General features: G+C 45.2%; 1 protein-coding gene and 1 long non-coding RNA gene across 4 annotated transcripts in view; one reads left to right on the forward strand and one right to left on the reverse strand.

Annotated features, from left to right (window-relative positions):
* The window catches only part of ITGA6 (integrin subunit alpha 6), a 65008-nt gene extending 59493 nt beyond the window's left edge, over window positions 1-5515 (reverse strand). The window contains exon 1 of one of the 3 annotated variants that reach the window (XM_053359511.1): window positions 5091-5515. In XM_053359511.1, coding sequence (XP_053215486.1) covers window positions 5091-5245 — 155 coding nt within the window. In that variant the 5' untranslated portion in view covers window positions 5246-5515. The remainder of the gene's footprint in view (window positions 1-5090) is intronic. The other 2 variants (XM_053359496.1, XM_053359503.1) reach the window with 2 other exon arrangements.
* Window positions 5120-13785, forward strand: LOC128398450 (uncharacterized). The gene is made up of 4 exons (XR_008327123.1): window positions 5120-5227; window positions 8807-8952; window positions 10823-10969; window positions 13460-13785. It is a non-coding gene; the product is annotated as an uncharacterized LOC128398450 (long non-coding RNA).
* Window positions 13786-21589: the final 7804 nt, after the last annotated feature.

Genomic DNA, 21589 nt, shown 5'->3' on the forward strand with positions numbered 1-21589 from the left:
GATAAATAGGTACCGCTCCGGCGGGAAGGTAAACGGCGTTTCCGTGCACTGCTCTGGTTCGCCAGAAGTGGCTTAGTCATGCTGGCCACATGACCTGGAAGCTGTCTGAGGACAAACACCGGCTCCCTCGGCCTACAGAGTGAGATGAGCGCACAACCCCAGAGTCGGTCACGACTGGACCTAATGGTCAGGGGTCCCTTTACCTTTACCTTATTCCCAAGAAATGTGAGTATAGGACTACAGACTAAGAGAATGAAGTTGAAATCCTATGCTCACTTACCTGGGAATAAACCCCGATGTGCTCAAAGGGACTTACTTCTGGGTAGACATGCACAGGATTGCACTGCTGAGAATATGAAATTTGTGGGTTGAATTTTAGCTGTGCCATGAAGTCAGCAAGAGGCCGTAAGCAACACTCTCAGCCTTAACTGTACATCTACAATTAGGATAATGCTGGGTGATCATACTAGGTTGGTGTAAGGAAGATAAAGTACGTAAAAACACGCCATTCTAAAGTGCTAAATCAGGCTTCCTCAACCTCAGCCCTCCAGATGTTTTGAGACTACAATTCCCAGCATCCCTGACCACTGGTCCTGCTAGCTGGGGATCAAGGGAGTTGTAGGCCAAAAACATCTGGAGGGCCGAGGCTGAGGAAGCCTGTGCTAAATGTATAAAAATGCTACACTTATGAAAACCTAGGACTATATGTAAATTATTGAATGAGATGATCTTTGGGGTTTGCAGACTGCCCTGCTCTGAAGCCCTGACAATCAGCTGAGTTATAGCCCCTCCCCTCAAATGCCAAGCACAGCTCTCTGCAAGCATTGACCAGCTGACAACCAGAATTTTACAATCAGCAGGGCTCTGCAAACCCCATTTTGGCCCAGCAGTATCTTCACCAGCCCCACACCGGTCATCATATAGAATCACAGAAACCAAGGGCCATCTAGTACAACCCCCTCCAATTCATGTATCAAGTAAAAGACAAGTGGACATGGCTTCGCAAAACCAACTCACAGGCCAAATATTTGGCCCACAGACCAAAGGTTTCCCACCTTTAACATGTTCAGGTTAAGAGGTGTTATATACAGCAATTCTGATCTCACCAATTATCTATAGATGAGCAAGACACACAACACAGTTGCATTGATCTTAAAGGTGGCATCACTTCACCTGTTTCCCATGCTCTTTTATCAGATTCTTCCTCAGCGCAAAATTGGTATTTAGGCTTGACCGAAAGTGTGTCCTTCAAAAAATATACCCAGATGGTCCCTGCACACAGCTTTCTCTTATGCCAAATGTTCAAGCAATGATAGAATTTAAACTACGAGTGTTTTCCGTTTTTCAACCTGCACCTAGAATCACAGAATTGTAGAGTTGGAAGGGAGCACAAGGGTCATCTAGTCCAACCCGCTGCCATGCATGAACCTTTTGCGCCAAGTGGGGCTCAAACCCCAAACCCTGCGCTTAAGAGTCTCATGCTCTACCCCTTTACAGCTGATTCATCTGCAGCATACCCTCCAACATTTCTCCAATGAAAATAGGGACGTCCCATTCCATAATGATAATTTTACTATTTATACCCCACACATCTTACTGGGTTGCCCCAGCCACTCTGGGCAGCTTCCAACACCTATAAAAACACAATAAAGCATTAAACATTAAACAAACCTCCCTATGCAGGATTGCCTTCAGACAGCTTCAGGGTGGGATAACTCCATACCCCACAACATTTCTCCAGTGAAAACAGGGACATCCTAAGGAAAATGGGATCAAATCAGAAACAGGGACAGCTTCTCTAAATCAGGGTCGGCCCTGGAAAATCGGGGCACTTGGTAATAACTGAGTGTTTTCAATGCTTTTCAATATTTGTGGATTCCTCTGCTCCCCCCCCTCGCTCCGCCCATGGGCCCAGGAGATGGACAGGAAAGGGGGAGGAAATGAAGCGACAGGCAACAACTCCAAATGTGACCAACTCCAAATCCTTACCTAGTTTGGAGTGATGCATCAATTATTTTTATTTTTGGACTGCTCTTTTGTGCAAGCATGGTAGATCACAGGTGTTATGTGTAAGGTAAAGCTAAAGGGACCCCTGACCATTAGGTCCAGTCGTGACCGACTCTGGGGTTGCGGTGCTCATCTCGCTTTATTGGCTGAGGGAGCCGGCGTACAGGTTCCGGGTCATGTGGCCAGCATGACTAAACCGCTTCTGGCGAACCAGAGCAACACACGGAAACGCCATTTACCTTCCCGCTGGAGCGGTACCTATTTATCTACTTGCACTTTGACGTGCTTTCAAACTGCTAGGTTGGCAGGAGCAGGGACTGAGCAATGGGAGCTCACCCCATCGCGGGGATTCGAACCGCCAATCTTCTGATCAGCAAGTTCTAGGCTCTGTGGTTTAACCCACAGTGCCACCCGCATCCCTTGGTGTTATGTGTACATGTAAACAAATACCCATGGATCTCAGGTTTCCTGTCTTGGAGCAACACACACACGGCTGCTGTTTTGTGAAAATCTGGTAGACTGAGAAACTTGTATTTTTTTTTAATTTTAAAAAACACACACTAAAGGTGTGTGCTCACAGGTAAACAGATCCCAGTGTGCATACCCATAATGACCTCCGGCAAGGCCAGCCCACCTATGAAGTGGTGTGAAGTAACTGCCTTAGGCAGCAGAAGCCCCCGAGAAAGCACCCTCATGGGCACCTCCTGCCACGCCCACACCCCTGCCAGAGAAGTGGTGCCAGGATAGGTGCTCATATCCTGCGAGACCTTATCAAAGTCTTGCAAGATGTCGAAGAGAGCAAAATATCTCATGTGGGTGAGATCTTGCAAGCTCTTTCAGGGTATCGGCGCCTAGGCCAGCACTGCAGTGCTGGTACAGGTGCATCACCACTGGCAGGTGGCACAGTGGTGGCGAGTGCCCCACGGGTGGTGGTGGTGGTGCGGTGGTTTGGCAGAGCACAGTGGCACTTCCACAGCCCAGGTGGGGCTCGCTAGCTAGGGGAGGAGGTGTGTGATTCGTCAGCTGGAGTAGAATCAGAACAGGTGAGGGTCACACGCCTTGCCAAGCCCAGAAGGTATAGCAGGAAAGGCATCCTGGCTAGGCCTCATGAGATTTGGGTGAGATCTTGCAAGTTCTTTCAGGGAATCAGCACCAATGCCAACACTGCTTCTCCACAAGGTGACACAGCTGGTGGCCTTGGTGGTGGTGGCTCCCATACCCTCCTACATTTATCCAATGAAAGTAGGGACGTCCCATTCCATAATGATAATTTTACTATTTATACCCCACACATCTTACTAGGTTGCCCCAGCCACTCTGGGCGGCTTCCAACATATATAAATACATAATAAAACATTTTTAAAACTTCCCTAAACAGGATTGCCTTTAGAGGGCTCAATTCTGCAATGATATTAGGGTCAGCGGCCTTAAGGAAAAGTGGGACATTCCAGGATCAAGTCAGAAGCAGCTTCTCTAAATCAGGGATGGCCTTGGAGAATATGGACACTTGGAGGGTCTGCTGCAGCAATCTGCAGATAATCATATTTAGTCACATGAACTTAAGGCAATTTCTGAAGATTAAATCTCTGTGTTAACAGCGAAGAGAAGGCCAGACTGTGGTTGTACTTGTTTTTCTGAACCAGGTGGCAACCCAATTTAAAAGCCTCTCCCTCATTTAAGCTCTTGTTTACTACATCCGTCCGCAAGAAGAGTTAAGGAAAAGTTGGGGGCAAGCATATCTTGTGATTGTCATGAGAGACATGTATCTCAGCTGTGTGTTGGCATGACTGGGCAAAGCTTACACACCCACAAAATGCCAAAGGATTCTTTCCTCTTCTTCAAAAAATGGCACCGTTCAAATGCTGTTCAAACCGGGCATCCTGCCTTTTTCAACGTGCTTTCCTGAAGGGGAGCATATAAACACTTGTTTATTTTAGCACCGCCCTTCGGCGTTGCTGCTCAACCGACCTGAAAAGTTTGCATTCCCTGAGGGGGAAGGTCCTTTTGTTGCCCTACACCCCCGTCGGCATTCTTTGTTAGCAGGGATCAGGAATGCGCAAACACACTGGGGCAGGTTTTGTTTTGTTCCAAACCAAGCCTTTTCCGAGAATCTCGTTTGGCTTAATGGATCCCCAACTCTAGTTCTCCCTCAGGTAGTGGCTCCCGGAGCAACAACCAGGATCAGCCACTTTTTTTTTCAAAACACCCAGTTCCCTTCCGACATTTTGATCCGTCCCATCCGTCCGTCGCGTTTTCTGCAGCAACTCTTGATTTCCCCCCTATCATAACACAGCCCGCCATAACAGGTGGTTGGTGGGTCCTTCCATCCCCATTTTGGGTTTTAGCCAAAAATAACACACACACACACACACACCCATGCACAAAATAACTCCATGCAAATCCGCGATCGGGGGTCGGTTGGGGAGAGGGAGGCATTTCCCACACACACACACCGGCGGAAGTTGGTGTCCTTGGGAGCCTCACCCTGCCTGCTGGCTCCACACCTCCATCCCCCTGGTGGAGAAATCGCAAGGCGGGCACAGGCGGCGAACAAACTTCCGAATAAGCAGCGCCTCCGGCTCCGCTTCCCCAAAGCTGAGCGGATCCCGTCCAGCCCCGGGTTCCATCCTCGACAGGACCCCAAGGAGTGGGGAAAGCACAGAATCGCGGCTCGCAGCGACGGATCCTTTGATCCAAGCGAGCGCGCCGCTTCGCATGGCAGCCTGTGCGCGCGCGAGTGTGGTTACTTCTGCCCGATCGCACCTGCGGGCCTTGCGCGCGCCGCGAGGGCGCAACACGTTTGCATCCTACCACCCCCCCCCCCGCAAAAGAAGCAAACAACTTAAATCGACTTCGGAATCTGGCGATCAGCGCTTCAGCCCAGCCAAGAGCTCTGCCCAAGACAGAGGATCCGCATTAAGGCTTCTCGGGAGCCAGAAACTGTTCCAGTCCAGTACGCGGCGCATCTAGGACTAGGCAAGCCGAGGGATCCCGCACCCCCACAATTTACTAGCCCCCTTCCAAAAAACCCAGCCGGGATCAAGATGCAGGCAACTTCTTTTCCCCACCACGGACCCACTTACAGCCTCTTGTCCTCGGGCTGCAGCTGCCGGTGCATCGCCAGGGAGAAGCCGAAGAGGCTTCCGGAGTCCCCGCTCCACATGACCACGTTGCCCGTGTCCAGGTTGAAGGCGAGGACGAGCCCCGGCAGGAGGGACAGGTAGAGAAGCGGCGGCATGGGGCCGGGAGGGTGCGCCACGAGCGGCTGCAAATCCCAGGGAAGGGCTTGTCGCTGGATGAAGGGCGAGGAGGAAAATCCAGGCTGGCGGGGCGCGCTCCTCGTCCGGCTTGGCTGCCTGCCTCGCTTGCCACTCCGTGAATGAGCTCGTTGTTCTCTCCGGAGACTCGCTCGGGCTTTGCACCAAGTGACGAACAACAAGCGCGGAGCCCCGCCCCGTCTCTCCCCGAGCGCGCACGGCTGCCTTGCCGCGCTCTGCCCTGCCCTGCCCAGCCCAGCCCGGCCTGCCGGAACTCCGCTTTGCCTGTTGCCCAGAAAATCTGAGTCAAGGCGGCTGGAATCATTCGGGCTGACCGCTCTCCAGGAACAGATTGGGGCGTGTTCATAAGAAGCGCAGAGTTGGCACGGATCTCGAGGGTCATGTAGTCCAAACCCCCTGCTGCAATGCAGGAATTCTGCCCACAGGACTCGAACCGCCAACTTTCTGGTTAACAGCCAGAGACTCACTGTTCTCCAGTGTTAGGATGCGGTCCAGCTTCACTGCTGTTAGTGTGCTGTTGTTATTATTATTGTTATTATTTATTAAATTTATATATACCACCATTCTTCCTTATGTGAGATCCCGCCCCCCCCAAACCAGAGATGACAACTTTCTGGAACAGATGGTGGACCCCAGATTGGCTTTCTGCCAAAATCTTTTCCAAGCTAAACATACCCAGCTCCTTCAACAGTTCCTCATAAGGCTTGGTTTCCAGACCCTTGATCGTCTTGGTTGCCCTCCTCTGCACACCTTCCAGCTTGTCGACATCATTCCTAAATTGGGGTGCCCAGAATTGGACACAGTATTCCAGGTGTGGTCTGACCAAGGAAGAATAGAGTGGTCTAGGGAGATGCAATTAGCCCTGCGAGCCCCAACGTGTAGTGACTATTTATCTGTTTATATCCCACTCCTACAAGGAGCTCAAGGCACCCATGGACAATGAATCTTCCCCCTCGCCCACAGACATTTTCTTCTCATAAGGACCCTGTCAGCTCAGTAGAGAGAAAGCATAGCAAATAGCCCAAAACCTCTCAGTGACCTTCATGGTTGGTAGGTTGGTATTTGAACATGGATTTCAGCACACCTAGACCGAGATTCCCGTGCCCACAACACACTGGCTGTCCGCGAAAGCAAAGCCATAATAATATGTCCTCTTGAAGGCTTTGCACACATTCCATGCTCCTGTGCCAAGCCAAAAATTCTAAACCAATATGAAACTGAGTGGCTCCATTCTTCCTCGCTGCAGACGGTGTTCCTGCAGCAAACAACTGAGGTGTGTGAATGACGGGCACATGCCCTTACACACCTATGTGCGCATGCATCTGGGAGCCTTGACTGGGCAGCGCCTGCGTGACATGAGTGCATAAATGTTTCAAGGTCCTGTGGTTCATGTGTCGGACGGATGAGCTCACTATCTGGCAACCTGACCCTGCAATTGTGTTTGCTTCAGGTGTTGCCCCGGTGCCTCCATAAACAACCACCTAAAGTACGAATGACAAGACACATCCTCCCCACAGCTCTCTGGTTATATGTGCACTTAAGGCCGACTCCGTTGCAATTGGTATATTTGCCGGAGGACAGGTTGATGTATTCTACCCACAGCAAATACCTTGGCCGCATCTGATGTGGAGCTGTGGAGGTCCGTTCTTAACCTGAAACTGTTCTTAACCTGAAGCACCACTTTAGCTAATGGGGCCTCCTGCTGCTGCTGCACCGCCGGAGCACAATTTCTATTCTCATCCTGAAGCAAAGTACTTAACCCGAGGTAATATTTCTGGGTTAGCGGAGTCTGTAACCTGAAGCATATGTAACCTGAAGCGTATGAAACCTCAGGAACCACTTTATATTGTATGGAATATTAATGTGTTCTATGGTTCCCCCTTTCTTCCCAGGGCATACAGTCGTACCTTGGATCCCGTACCTTGCGAGTTGTTGAACGTTTTGGTTCCCGAACACCGCAATCCTTGAAGTGACTGTTCCGGTTTGCAAACGTTCTTTGGAACCAGAACATCCAACAGGGCTTCCACTGCTTCCGATTGGCTGAAGCAGCTTCCTGCAGCCAATCGGAAGCTGCGCTTTGGTTTCCGAACGTTTTGGAAGTCGAACAGACTTCTGGAACAGTTTCTGTTCGACTTCTGAGGTACCACTGTAATTTATTTCTGTATATGTTTTTCAATGTAAATTGCTAGAAAACCTTTTGGGTGGAAAGTGACTAAATAATAATAATAATAACAACAACAATAAGAATGTAATTGTTTTTATTGTAAGCTGCTTTTGGGAAGAAATGGCAAGATACAGGGGTTTTTTATAAAAAAAGTAATAAATATGTTTCGGTGGAAGTCATTGTTGCCAAGGATGGTCTCTCGGCAAGATGTAAGCTGTGAGTCTCTTCAGCTCACACGTGTCCTGCCATCGCTGGATTTTCAGCTGCCTGTTTATTAATGGCATGCTGGGACTCTGCCAAGCGCACTGCAAGATGTGGGCCTGCTGGGGTTCCATATTGAGCTGTAGCCATGCCAGCAATGCTCTCCTCATCAATGTAACGATTCTTTGCCTAATGATAGGGTTGAAGCTGAAATGTTCATTTTTAAAGAGAGGGGAAAGGTGGGTAGGGAGCTGGAGCCAAATGAGGCACTCCAATCTGCCTTCTGGATACACTTTAAGAATGGTCTCTTTCATCGCTAAAGTCTTCATCTGTCAGAGGGACACAAAAAAAGCACATTTGCACATGTATTTGGCCTGAAGTGTATAATTTTGTTGGTGTATGTTGAACACACAGCTGTGTATCTTTCAGGCAGCAGGTGAAACGAGTTCGTAAACCAAATATACGATTCCCCCCCCCCCAACCTAGATTACAATCAATGCATTTTAGAATAAAACTCTGTAAAAAAAAACCCGAATAGGTTTGTTCTGAATGTCAGTAATTGCAATCTGGCAGTCCAGGGTTTTAAGTACTATTCAAATCGTGGGTAGGAGTCCTGTAGCCATCTTAGCACTGTGGGATGTTTGGCTCCCACAGGAGGCAGCGATGGCGGCCGCCATCTTGGATTAGACAGATTCAGGGAGGTAAAGGCTATCTGTGGCTATTAGTCACAATGGCTATGCTCTGCCTTCGTGGTTAGAGGCTGTATGTTTCCATAGCCTCCAACATTTCTCTGATGAAAATAGGGACATTCTGAATACCAGGTGCTAGAAATCATAGGAGGGGAGAGTGTTCCTGTGCTTGGTCCTGTTTTTGGACTTCCCATAGGCATCTGGTTGGTTACTATGAGAATAGGATGCTGGACACGATGGACCACTGGCCTGATCCTGCAGCTCCTCCCTCCATAACGTTGAGCATCTTGGTAGCACATAATAGAAGATCATTGAAACAAAGTGTGCGTCTTAGGTCTTCATTCAGCACTGTATGTCAGTGCTTGCTTCATGCTAGCATAAAGCGGACCATGTCAGGCTGCAGTAAAAATGTTTGTTTTTAAAGTGTGCTAAGCTCTGTTCATTTCTTTCTCTGCCTTGCACACAAGCTGCAAAAGGAACAGCGCACTGACAACTGGACTCGTCTCCCTCCAAAGTAGAACCGCCAAAGGACTGAGTCAGCAGCACAGAGAGTGTTTTTTTGGTAAATGAAGGCCTGAGCTATTTGCCCCGGACAATGGCTTCATTTCCCCATGTAAGCAAAACCTCTGCATAGTTGCCGTTAGTTACCAGAATGCAAAGAGGTCTGTTAGCTGGGGCAGTCGTGTTACACGAGACGAGAGTCTGGGAGATAATAAATCGCCACTGTTAAGCATCACTCAGGGTCTACATTTCAGCACAGGACTGTCAGAAACCACTGACAATACCAATACATATTTGGATTTAAGTACAGTGGTACCTCGGGTTACATACGCTTCAGGTTACAGACTCCGCTAACCCAGAAATAGTGCTTCAGGTTAAGAACTTTGCTTCAGCATAAGCACAGCGGCAGCAGGAGGCCCCATTAGCTAAAGTGGTGCTTCAGGTGAAGAACAGTTTCAGGTTAAGAACGGACCTCCGGAACGAATTAAGTACTTAACCCGAGGTACCACTGTACTCAGATGCCTCCTATGTGAACCTCTCAGCGCTTCTGTGTTTACAGTACGTAGATTATTTTGTGGAAGTAGGTTTGGTTTTGGGAGTCCCTTTGAGAGCCTCGGTAGAAAATACTGCGGTATTAGACAGCACAGTAAGTGCAAGCTGAAAATCTCTAGTTCAGTGTTTCCCAACTTTGGGTCGCCAACTGTTTTTGGACTACAACTCCCATCATTCCTAGCTAGCTGGGCCAGTGGTCAGGGATGATGGGAGTTGTAGTCCAAAAACAGCTGGAGACCCAAGGTTGGAAAACACTGCTCTAGGTCGTTTCTACGCTTGTTCAAGCTTAGGAGAATTTCATGGTGCTATAGATACTTTTAGTTATCTTGATGGAGTAACATCTAGGCTGGGGGGGTTAGAGTTACAGAAATGCATGTGGACTATGTGGCTTGGGGCGGGGGCTGTAGCTCGTTGGGAAAGCACTTGGTTTTCATTCAGATGGTAGCAGGTTCAACACCCCCCCCCAGCTAGGGGTTGGACTGGGAAAGTCATCTTGTTCCCCAAAGTCAACTTTGGAGAACCAGGCCTTTAAGAAACATGAAGGCTCTTCAGTCAAAACACCAACACTCACCCACAGCCACGACACTTCAGGCAAAACCGTAACATATATCAATTCAGACTGTCCAAACTCGTGACAAATTGAAAGGAAATGAGAGAGACAGTGTGGCACTGCATGCATATAGGGAGCAGTGAGGGAGAATGGGAGGAGCAGTTTAAGGGAGCAAGAGTCCTTTTGTTCGCTGAAGGTAGTAGATCTGGAAGGGCACACGTCGCAAGCAGGGATCTGAAGAGAAACAAGGGTCAGAAGACGAGGCAAGGTCATGTTAAAGTGAGGACAAGGAGTTTGGGCTGGAGACAGGAAGCCTGTGAAGGGATCTGATAACATTCAGCCACAATGAGTACATCAGCACCATTTCAACATTGACAAAAGTAGCTCTGATTGCTCCCACACATTACATGTCGGACAGTTAGATTTTGCCACTTTGTGTGTTTAATTAGGAGCTGCTGCAACCATTCTCGCATCTTGATGAGTGTACCTGCATGACAGACATGTGTCCAAATACATATATTTATATGCCTAGCACGGTTAATTTAAAAACACCAACCTCTAAGCAGTTTACAGTACATACAAAATAAATATAAAATCTTAAAACAATTTTTTTTTTGTTTTGACTATGGCAGACCAACACGGCTACCTATCTGTAATAAAATCTTAAGGATATGCAGATAGAAATCAACAGATGTTGGAAACAAGTAGGCATAATAAAATGATCAAATACACATAAAATCAAGTTTTAAAAACAAATAGATATAATAAAATTATGTGTCTGCCTGTCCATACTTTTTTTCTTTTTTAAGGCTGACATCGAAAGCAGTACAATGGGGGTGCTTGGCTAGTATTTATTTATTTGTGTTATTTACATTTTCAGGTGTATACTTTAGATAATCTAAACTAAGAACTGGCTGTTGAGTGAAAACAGAAAAAGTACTGTTTGATGTTCACCCATTCACTGATACCTTACCACAAACATTGCTTGTTTTGGTGAAACACATGCAAACAAAGAATCGGGGCCTCTGTAAGTACATTTGCTTTCGATGCTTTCTATTGGTTTATGTTTTCCACCTTACCCTTTGTTTGGCTATTATCTACCCAATTATTTCTAAGTATAACTTTTAATGCCAAAGGGGTTTTCCATTTATGCTTAACATTTCTTCACTAAAAGCAGTTTTACTCCAGCCAATGGATCTACACAACTTAAATGGTTTCGCTTACCTAACTCTTTGCAGAGTTGGGGCCTAGTTACAGGGCGTTTTTAAACAGCCATTGTATCAAAATGCTGGCTTTTTTCTTATTTCTCTCCTCCTTTATAATGTGCTTATTTCCACTCTCGCCCCCTGCCAAGCAAAGCCCATTCACTATTTCATGCCAGAAACTTTTTTTAAGGGAATAAAACTTTGCCAGATAAAGAGACATGCCAGACGGGAAGTGGATGAGCGTGGGGTGGGTTTTTTTTTGGGGGGGAGGGGTTTAAAATTAGCCTCCAGCCAGTCCTGAATGAAAGGAGGAAAGGGCTAAAGGAATAAACGTACACACACACACACTTTGTAAGGAAGCTCCCGCCATCCCATTCCTCTGTGGAGCTCCAGTTTCGCTCTTCAAAATGCTTGATTGCATTATGCTGTTGTGAACAGACAAGCTTAGCAAGTGAACAGTAAATCTAATCAGTTTGGCATAAGGAGTTTCATGGGATCAGGGCAAACAATAGGAATAGTTGTGCGAGCTTCGCTGACTTCAAGTGATTCACTAGTTTATCCATTAGACCCAAAGTCGTAACAAAGCAACCATTAATTACTGATGTGCAGGACTTACCAACGATGGGCGGGGGTTGAGTGACCCATTCACGACAATTCGGGAAAGCCATTGTCTTAAGAGAAGCAATTAATACACGATGGTTTGTAGCAGTTCTATTCTTTCGCTGTTCGTCCATAATTCTCTTCCCTAAGCTTTTACTCTAATGGCCTTTTTGACAAAACCTAGAAAACTCTTACTGGAATATAGAACTAATCCTCATAGTTTTGGAACAAACCTTAACAGAAAGCAAGTTCTAAGTTATCTTCAGTTCTTACGTTAATAATTCCCAGAGGAACTCCACGTTCCCCCTGTAAGTCCTAGCGCTCAAAATCTGAGTGTTAAAAATAATATTTTTGTTACAAGTAATTACTGGTTTGAACAGACTCTGTTAGTCTTCTTTTCAGTCTTCTCAGAATCTTGGGCACATCATAGAGTTTTCCCCACAAGTAGACCAACAGTCCATTGTTGATATACAATTCAGCTTGATTATTTAACGGCATGGGTGACCTGTGAACTTCTAGAAGCTATTCAATGGTGGCTCCCACCATCCCTGACCATTGGTCATGCTAGCCAAGGTTGATGGCAGTTGGAGAACACTGGGAAGTTCCAGGGTAAAATGAATACAATGGAAACCACTCCCAAATTGTCCCAGGCTACATAACATACCATACGCTTAAAGCACATTTCCTCTCAGAATCCTGGGAACTTTAGTTTACCCCTTAGAGAGCTACAGTTCCCTTAACAAACTACAGTTTCCAGGATTCTTTGTGGGGAAGTCGTGTGCTTTAAATGTATGTCCTAAATGTTTACATCCAAGTATCTGGATCAGGAAATAAGGGTACCGTATTTTTTGCTCTATAAGACTCACTTTTTCCCTCCTAAAAAGTAAGGGGAAATGTGTGTGCGTCTTATGGAGCGAATGCAGGCTGCCCAGCTATCCCAGAAGACTGAACAGCAAGAGGGATTGCTGCTTTCACTGCGCAGCGATCCCTCATGCTGTTCTGGCTTCTGAGATTCAGAATATTTTTTTCTTGTTTTCCTCCTCCGAAAACTAGGTGCATCTTGTGGTCTGGTGAGTCTTATAGAGCGAAAAATACGGTAAGTCCTGTTGGTTCATTTCTCCGTTCAATAGGTGTAAATGCAGAACTCTTGAAAAAACACCCTTGCACAGCTCGATGTCATGCTCACTTTCAGATAAGGATAGAAGCAAACAAACACAAGTTGGTTGCTTTCACGATTTATTCATTCAGTGAATTTTGGTGAAATGTCTGCCCGAGGTTTCCTTCCTGCTGGAAGACATTTCATCATGACTGCAGCGAGCCAACACCTAAATATTTTGATGTGCTCTGTCTCCACACGCCAGAGATGAAGACGATTCATACCCTCAGGTGGCTTTTACGTGAGGTATTTACACTGCTGCTCCTGGGTGTCTATTATCCAGTCCTGTAGTGGGTGGAAGATAACATCACAGGAGTTAAGCAATAATGTCTCTAATGAATCAAATAGTGTCATGAACCAGCAGTCTTTTAATATCAAACAGATTAACTTTCACTGAGTCACAGCCAGCCAGATCTGCAAACCACACGGAGTCAGCACATTTGGGCTAATACAGGTTAAGGCCAAAATCACACATTCGTTTTCAAATGCTTTAATGATCACTCCGGAATCTGCGTCACTTAATGCCCTGACAAGGCATGCGTTTCCTGCTTTACAGTCGCTGTGTTCCTCCAACTTGTGCAGAAGACCTTCAGCCAAATTGCTGGCCCACACCCTGACTTGGAGGAGATGCGGTTGCTGACAATCTAACCCTCCCGAATTCTTCATTACCTGCCCTGCTGCATCACCATTTATTTTACCGTCTTCCCTACCCTGGTCTCCATGAAACTGACAGTTGTGGTTGAGTGGTTGGGAGTGGAATCCTTGTAAATATCACAGAAACCTCTCTTTGATCTTAAATGAACGTTTTAATTGAAATATCGATAGGGACACAACCCAGTTGTGCTCCAGGAAGATACCTCTGTACAGGAAGGGGGGAATGTTTCTTTTTCTTCCTTCTTTCCATGAGCAACAACCTAGGCAGGCCAGTTGCATCAGAGGCGCTCCAGTAAGCTGCCACTACCGTCCTTTAGGTATCTTCTGCTCCCAGATGGGAGCAAATCCTGGGAGAAGCGATGGGTGCAGGATGGGGGATAGAATATCCCTCCCTCCCAGCTGCTAGTGCTCCCACTTAAGTGCTTCCGTCACCACATTCCTGTTACCTTGGCAGTCAGTGGAGGGATGCTCTTGATCAGGGGTTGGCAACCTAAGGCCCATGGGCCACAAGCGGCCCACAGGGGTCATTTAACCAGCCCACGAGCCACCTCCGAACCGAGCCGCCCGCTCGGCGAGTCCCCACGCACTGCACTAAACTGGTGCAGCACGACATGGGGACTCGCTTCTGCGGCGCCGAAAATCACATCTGCACAGACACAGAAAATCACGTCTGTGCAGACGCTGAAAATCGCGTCTGTGCAGACGCCGGAAAACCGTGGGCGCACGTGCTTATCCGCGCGCACGATCCAGCCCACGGAGGGATCTCCGCTGGAGTGAACCTGCCCAGGCGAGGTAAACCTTGCCAACCCCTGCTCTTGATAAACGACTGTGGCTGGAATAAGTACTCCTTTTCCATCTTAAGAAGTGGAGATTTGCAGATAAAGCTGTCTGGAGGCACATGCTAAATGGTCCTTCAGTGAGGAAGCAATGGTTTGGCTTGCATTTCTGAGCATCTTTTCTTCTTCTTCTTCTTCTTTTAAATTTTTTATTGATTTTAACATATAAATTATAAAATGTACCACAAAACTTATCACTTATACAATCTTTTTAGACTTCCATCAGCACCTCTGATGATCCACCATTTTGACCGCTACTTATGCATTTCTTAACTTTATATTGCCTTTACATCTCTTAACAAATCATCCTTCCCCTTCTCCATTTTTGCAATACTTCCATTAATACTCCTCACAAAACTTCTTGCAAACCTACAAACGTCGTCTGATCTTCACAAATACTTTTCAAATAGTCCATAAATTTACTCCAGTCTTCCATGAATTTCTGATCCCGCCGGTTTCGAATCCTTCCTCTTAGTTTATCTAGTTCTGCATAGTCCATTAACTTCATCCTCCATCTTTGGTTTCTCTTCAGATCGTATAAATCTTTCGTCTTTTTTTCCTTCTTCTTATTGTACTGCTCTTGCAGTTTCTAGGAAATCTATAAAATCTTTTACCAAAAAAGTAAAGCGGGGGGAAATGTTGTTGTTGTTGTTGTTACGAATAATTATGCTAATAGATTTCAATTGAAAACTGAGTGACTAATTTATAGACCACCTGCTTAAATGGAAATCCACTTAGCTAATTCAAGCATTTGGCGGCCATCCAACCAGGTAACTTGAAACCTTATGGGAGCAATTCATCAGGCGCTATGGTGGCTTTGCAGACTTCATTAGTTCCAGCAGAGCTTGTCCAAAGTTCGTTATTAGGAAGAGAAGTTTGCAGGGGGCAGTTTCTAGATAGTCTCCCACTTCTTGTAAGGATCCTTTCAATTATGAACTGCATATCTAACGGGAATGGATTAAAGGCGTAGCAAAGATTAAGCTTTTAGATAATTTGAGTTGGCTCATTGATATGAAGACGTCATTCCATTGTTAGTCCCACACTCAGTAATTGCCTAATGCTGAACATCATTCAACATACTGGAGAGCAGCTCTGCTTGCCATCAATGCTGCTCTGATAGATCGGATTTTAAACAATGATCATTCTACTACTGCGTTCTCCTTTTCACTTCTACATTTTGGGCTTAGACGGTAGAAACCTGTGCACGTCTCCCAAGTTTATTCAATTGTTTGACCTCATCAATGAAGAGGGGATTGTGGGATGGATGGGAAAGAATTGTTCTTTCATAAACCTAAAATCTTCCAGTATTGACCCATGTAACATTTCCCCTACCGAGTTAAGAAAGATTTTAAAGCTGTCCCTTTTAATGGAAGAATCAGCGCTGAAAAGCCATACAATGGAACTCTGTTGTAGAGAGCAGACAATAGCAGCCTGTCATTTTCTTCTTAATTTTTCCCTGGCTGTTTGTAGGTGGGGGCTTATATCTGAATGGTAAATTCAAACCATTTTCTGAAACAATAGAGAAGTTCTGACAGCACTCCATTTCTGCTTTGATTAGTTGTAATCAACACATTTGCACACCATAATGCTGATCACTTAACCAATGATGAAAGTCTGAATGAACTGGAATATATCAAGATTGTTGTGTATATATATATTGTATACTCATTTGCTAGTTACTTTCATTGCAGGTCACTGAGGCTTTGATGTAAGGTATTCATAATGAGAATAAAATATTCAGAAGCCTATCTACATAGCCTAATGGTCTAAAGTACCGTAATGTTGCACATGAAATACCTCCTGAAAATAAAATATTTCAATACATTTAAAATGTGCAAATAAACTATTATGGGACAAGCAATTGGTTCAGTGGTGAATGGCATTGCAATAGAGCAGCACTTAAAGTAGGCATTAACAGACAAATATGGAGAACCATTATTATTATTATTATTATTATTATTATTATTATTATTATTATTATTTACTTATATCCCGCCCATCTGGCTGCACTTCCCCAGCCACTCTGGGCAGCTTCCAACAGAATATTAAAAACACAACAAAACATCAGACATTTAAAACTTCCCAAAACGGGACTGCCTTCAGATGTTTTCTAAAAGTCAGATACAGTGGAACCTTGGTTTTCAAGTGTCTCAGAAGCTGAACGTTTGGGTTTTCGAACGCCGAAAACCTGGAAGTAATTGCTTCTATTTTCGAACGCGCCTCAGAAGTTGAACAGCTTCCGATGCGCGATTCTCAGTTTTCTCAATGGGATTTGTCGACCGCCCATGGAGCCACGCTTGTTGAATATTCTGGAAGTCGAACGGTCTTCCAGAACAGATTACGTTCAACAACCGAGGTTCCACTGTAGTTGTTTATTTCCTTGACATCTGGTGGGAGGGCATTCCACAGGGCAGACGCCACTACCGAGAAGGCCCTCTGCCTGGTTCACTGTAACCTCACTTCTCGCAGTGAAGGAACCGCCAGAAGGCCCTAGGAGCTGAGAACATTATAGACATCAAGCAATGCATTTCACCCTCCCTCGTTGCGTAACGGCTCTAGACTCCAAAAAACATTATGTTTTTTTTTAAAATAAATATTTATTAAGGTTTTACAGAACATAGAAATCATAAAATCACATAAATCAAACAATCACATATAACAAAACAGAGAACAGAAAACAAAAAAACACACAAATAGCAAAGAAAAAAGAAGAAAAATCCACTTTTAAATTTCAAAATTCCATATCCCTCTATCCTGACCTCCTCACATCTCCCTTTTTTGTGTTCCTCTTTATTCCGTCAAATTCAGCAAATTCTAGCCCTGTTTCAAACCTCATTTATAATTGTATGCTTCCACTTATTATGTCTCTAATTTCCCTTATCTTGGTCCTTTACTCCACCTTGTATACTTTGACATAATATTGTTCTAGTCATACCCCTCTTCTCCTTTTTAAGATTCTTCTTTTCATAACTCTTTTAACCATATCCCAAATGCCGTGTTACCTTCACATCCCACATCATATTAACACTCAAACATTTTACAATATTTCTGTAGATAGTCCTTGAACTTTTTCCAATCCTCTTCCATCAACTCTTCTCCCAGGTCTCGGATTCTGCCGGTCATTTCTGCCATCTCCATATAGTCAATCACTTGCATCTGCCACTCTTCCACGGTGGGTAAATCTTGTGTCTTCCAATATTTAGCGAGAAGTATTGTTGCTGCTGTTGTTGCGTACATAAAAAATGTTCTGTCTTTCTTTGGCACCAGTTGGCCGACTATGCCCAAAAGGAAGGCCTCTGGTTTCTTAGGAAAGGTAAATTTAAATACCTTCTTCAGTTCATTATATATCATTTCCCAGTAAGCCTTAACCTTTGGGCACGTCCACCAAAGATGAAAGAATGTTCCCTCAGCTTCTTTCCATTTCCAGCACTTGTTGTCAGGCAGGTGATAAATTTTTGCAAGCTTAACTGGGGTCATGTACCACCTGTAAATCATTTTCATAATATTCTCCTTTAAGGCATTACATGCCGTAAACTTCATACCAGTGGTCCACAACTGCTCCCAGTCAGCAAACATAATGTTATGACCTATGTCCTGCGCCCATTTAATCATCGCTGATTTGACCGTGTATTCCATTTTAACAGCAAGTTATACATTCTTGACAATATCTTAGTTTTTGGTTCTAGCAATTCTATTTCCAATTTTGATTTCTCCACCTGGAAGCCAATTTTTTTATCCAAATTATAGGCCTCTCTTATTTGATAATAATGAAGCCAATCTCGCACTTTATCTTTTAATTTATCAAAACTCTGCAATTTCAATAGACTCCAAAAAACATTATGGAAGTTCTGGCAAAAATATGCAACCCACTTTTGCAACTGCAAAATACTTTGACATGTAGAAAGAGGCACAGAGTACAAAGCAGGAAACAACAACTTAGCAGACAGGGCGTATGACCTGGTTCACAGTCACAAAAGTATTTATCACATAATAGCCACATAATTATGGGCAGATCCACACCACACACATAAAACTCCTTTGGCATGCATTGAAAGAACATGACTTTCCCCAAAGAATTCTTAGGAACTATAGTTTTCTCCTCCCAGAGCTACAGTTTCCAGCACCCTTAAGAGGGTGTTTTTAAAAACAACAACAATTGAGCAGTATATAAATTTTATGAAATAAAATAAAAGCAAGCTTTACAGTTCCCAGGATTCTTTGGGAGAAGTTGTGCACTTTAAATGTGTTTGATGTGCTTTAAATGTATTGGTGAGGGTTTCGAAATACAGGCTTCCTTCTCTTGTCATCCTCAAGGTAAAAGACCCCTGGACAGTTAGGTCCAGTCAAAGGTGACTATGGGGTTGTGGCGCTCATCTCACTTTCAGACCGAGAGAACCGGCGTTTCTCCACAGTCAGCTTTCTGGGTCATGTGGCCAGCATGACGAAACCGCTTCTGGCACAACGGAACACTGTGAGGGAAACCAGAGTGCACGGAAATGCCATTTACCTTCCTGCCATAGCGGTACCTATTTATCTACTTGCACCGGCATGCTTTTGAACCACTAAGTTGGCAGGAGCTGGGACAGAGCAACAGGAGCTCACCCCATCCAGGGATTTGAACCATCGATCTTCTGATCGATAAGCCCAAGAGGCTCAGTGGTTAACTTTAGAAGCCCTAAACAGCCTTGGCCCAATATACCTGAAGGAGCGTCTCCACCCCATCATTCTACCCGGACACTGAGGTCCAGCGCCGAGGGCCTTCTGACGGTTCCCTCGCTGTGAGAAGCCAAGTTACAAGAAACCAGGCAGAGGGCCTTCTCGGTAGTGGCACCCGCCCTGTGGAACGCCCTCCCATCAGATGTCAAAGAGAACAACAACTACCAGACTTTTAGAAGACATCTGAAGGCAGCCCTGTTCAGGGAAGTTTTTAATGTGTGACATTTTAATGTATTTTTAATCTTTGTTGGAAGCTGCCCAGAGTGGCTGGGGAAACCCAGCCAGATGGGCAGGGTACAAATAATAAATTACTATTACTGTTTAGACCATAGCGCCACCTGCATCACCCTCAGCAGGACCAGAGGCAGGGAGGAGGCGCGGACAAAGACGAGAAAGAGCTTCTCCCCTTTATTCCCTTCATCCCCCCTCAATGGTGGCAGTGACAGCAAAGGAAGAATCAGAAGGCCTCCTGGGCTGTGGATGCATCCACACTCCGTCCTCAGCGTGACGACTGATGAGTGGAAATATAATATAGGAAGAAAAATCAGCTACTGAGTTACCACACTGCCAGCATTATCTTGTTAAAAAAACATATTTTGCTCAGCCTAACTTCAAAAAGGAAGGAGTTTCTGGGCCATTTATAAAGATCTGATTCCCAAACTTCCTGAGTAAGCACAGTACTGGAAACGGTGTCCCATTTGGATTTAAAGTTACTTCCTGCCTGTTCTTCTAGCCCTAATAAAGCAGAAATCTATTTTTGACAACACTTTGTTGACAGCTTCATCATGGTTGTATCAAGTCTGAGCGTGGTCTGATTTCTTAAATTGCTAACAAAACAACAGCACACCTGAACTGGAAGCAACCAACCTGCAGTTATTCCCCTGACTGACTAGATTACTGCACGAGTCAAAAGAGGTTTTTTCCACTGGCTGACTAGAACATATGCCTAGATAAATACTGAACAGCTCAAGGTAATTGCCGCAGTAACTAACATGTTTTCACTACACTGCTCATTTAAGGATTGTGTAACCACAACTGATGATCACATGAGCCAATATGCAACTACTTTACTGTCTAAATAGCTTAATATTTTTATTGGAAAATGTTTGAAATTACAAGGCACTGAAACAAAGTGCTTGGTTCCAGGAAATGCAGTTGCATGCATGAGAGATCTGGGCAAGCAACAAGGATAAAGGTAAAGGGACCCCTGACCATTGGGTCCAGTCGTGACTGACTCTGGGGTTGCGGTGCTCATCTCACTTTATTGGCCGAGGGAGCCGGCGTACAGCTTCCGGATCATGTGGCCAGCTTGACTAAGCCGCTTCTGGCAAACCAGAGCAGTGCACGGAAATGCCATTTACCTTCCTGCCAGAGTGGTACCTATTTATCTACTTGCACTTTGACGTGCTTTTAAACTGCTAGGTTGGCAGGAGCAGGGACCGAACAACAGGAGCTCACCCTGTCACGGGGATTCGAACTGCTGACCTTCTGATCTGCAAGTCCGAGGCTCTGTGGTTTAACCCACAGCGCCACCCACGTCCCAGGATAGCTTGTTGCAATAATGTGTCCCTGTTTTCATCGGAGAAATGTTGGAGGGTATGTTCACCCCCTTTCACTTGGTGTCCATGATGAGATCATAATAAGCTTTCTGGACGACAGGTTCTGAAGGCAAGGAAGAGGTCATTTCTGGATTCTGGGGAAATGAACAAGAACTATAAGGGTTAATAAGCCACCACACCTGAAAACGTCTTCGCTGTAAACCAGGGAACAAGTTGCTCTTGTAAACATCCTATGCTAACTGTCACTTTGATTGTTCTTGAGAACTTTTTTACATACATGTATCACAGAGTTTATAAATTATTATCTTCCCTATTTACACTGCTGTTAGTAGATAAACTCTTTGAAAATAAATGGAAGGGAAGCGGCGGTGGTATTTATTGTGGCTGGCATAAGATAAACACTGAAAAATGCTATAAAGGGGAGAGAGTCTTTGGCTTTATGTAACAGTCACACTGCTGTTTATATAAATGCCCAAAAAGGAGAGAAGGGAAGCAGTTGTTTCCTGCATGTAACGTCATTTTGTCATCTGCCCAACCATTTTATAAAACGATTGGAAACCTTTATTCGGTTTCCCTGGTTGCGGGGGAACGCTGAAACAAAATTCTTAGGGTGTTTTGTGAGACACATTCCCTCACTACAGTGGTACCTCAGGTTACATACGCTTCAGGTTACATACGCTTCAGGTTACAGACTCCGCTAACCCAGAAATAGTGCTTCAGGTTAAGAACTTTGCTTCAGGATGAGAACAGAAATCGTGCTCCAGCAGCGTGGCGGCAGCAGGAGGCCCCATTGCTAAAGTGGTGCTTCAGGTTAAGAACAGTTTCAGGTTAAGAACGGACCTTCGGAATGAATTAAGTACTTAACCTGGGGTACCACTGTATTTGATTTGATTTCTGCTTCTGACAAATCCACAGCCATGA

Source organism: Podarcis raffonei, chromosome 1 (assembly GCF_027172205.1).
Source record: "Podarcis raffonei isolate rPodRaf1 chromosome 1, rPodRaf1.pri, whole genome shotgun sequence".
Taxonomy (NCBI): domain Eukaryota; kingdom Metazoa; phylum Chordata; class Lepidosauria; order Squamata; family Lacertidae; genus Podarcis; species Podarcis raffonei.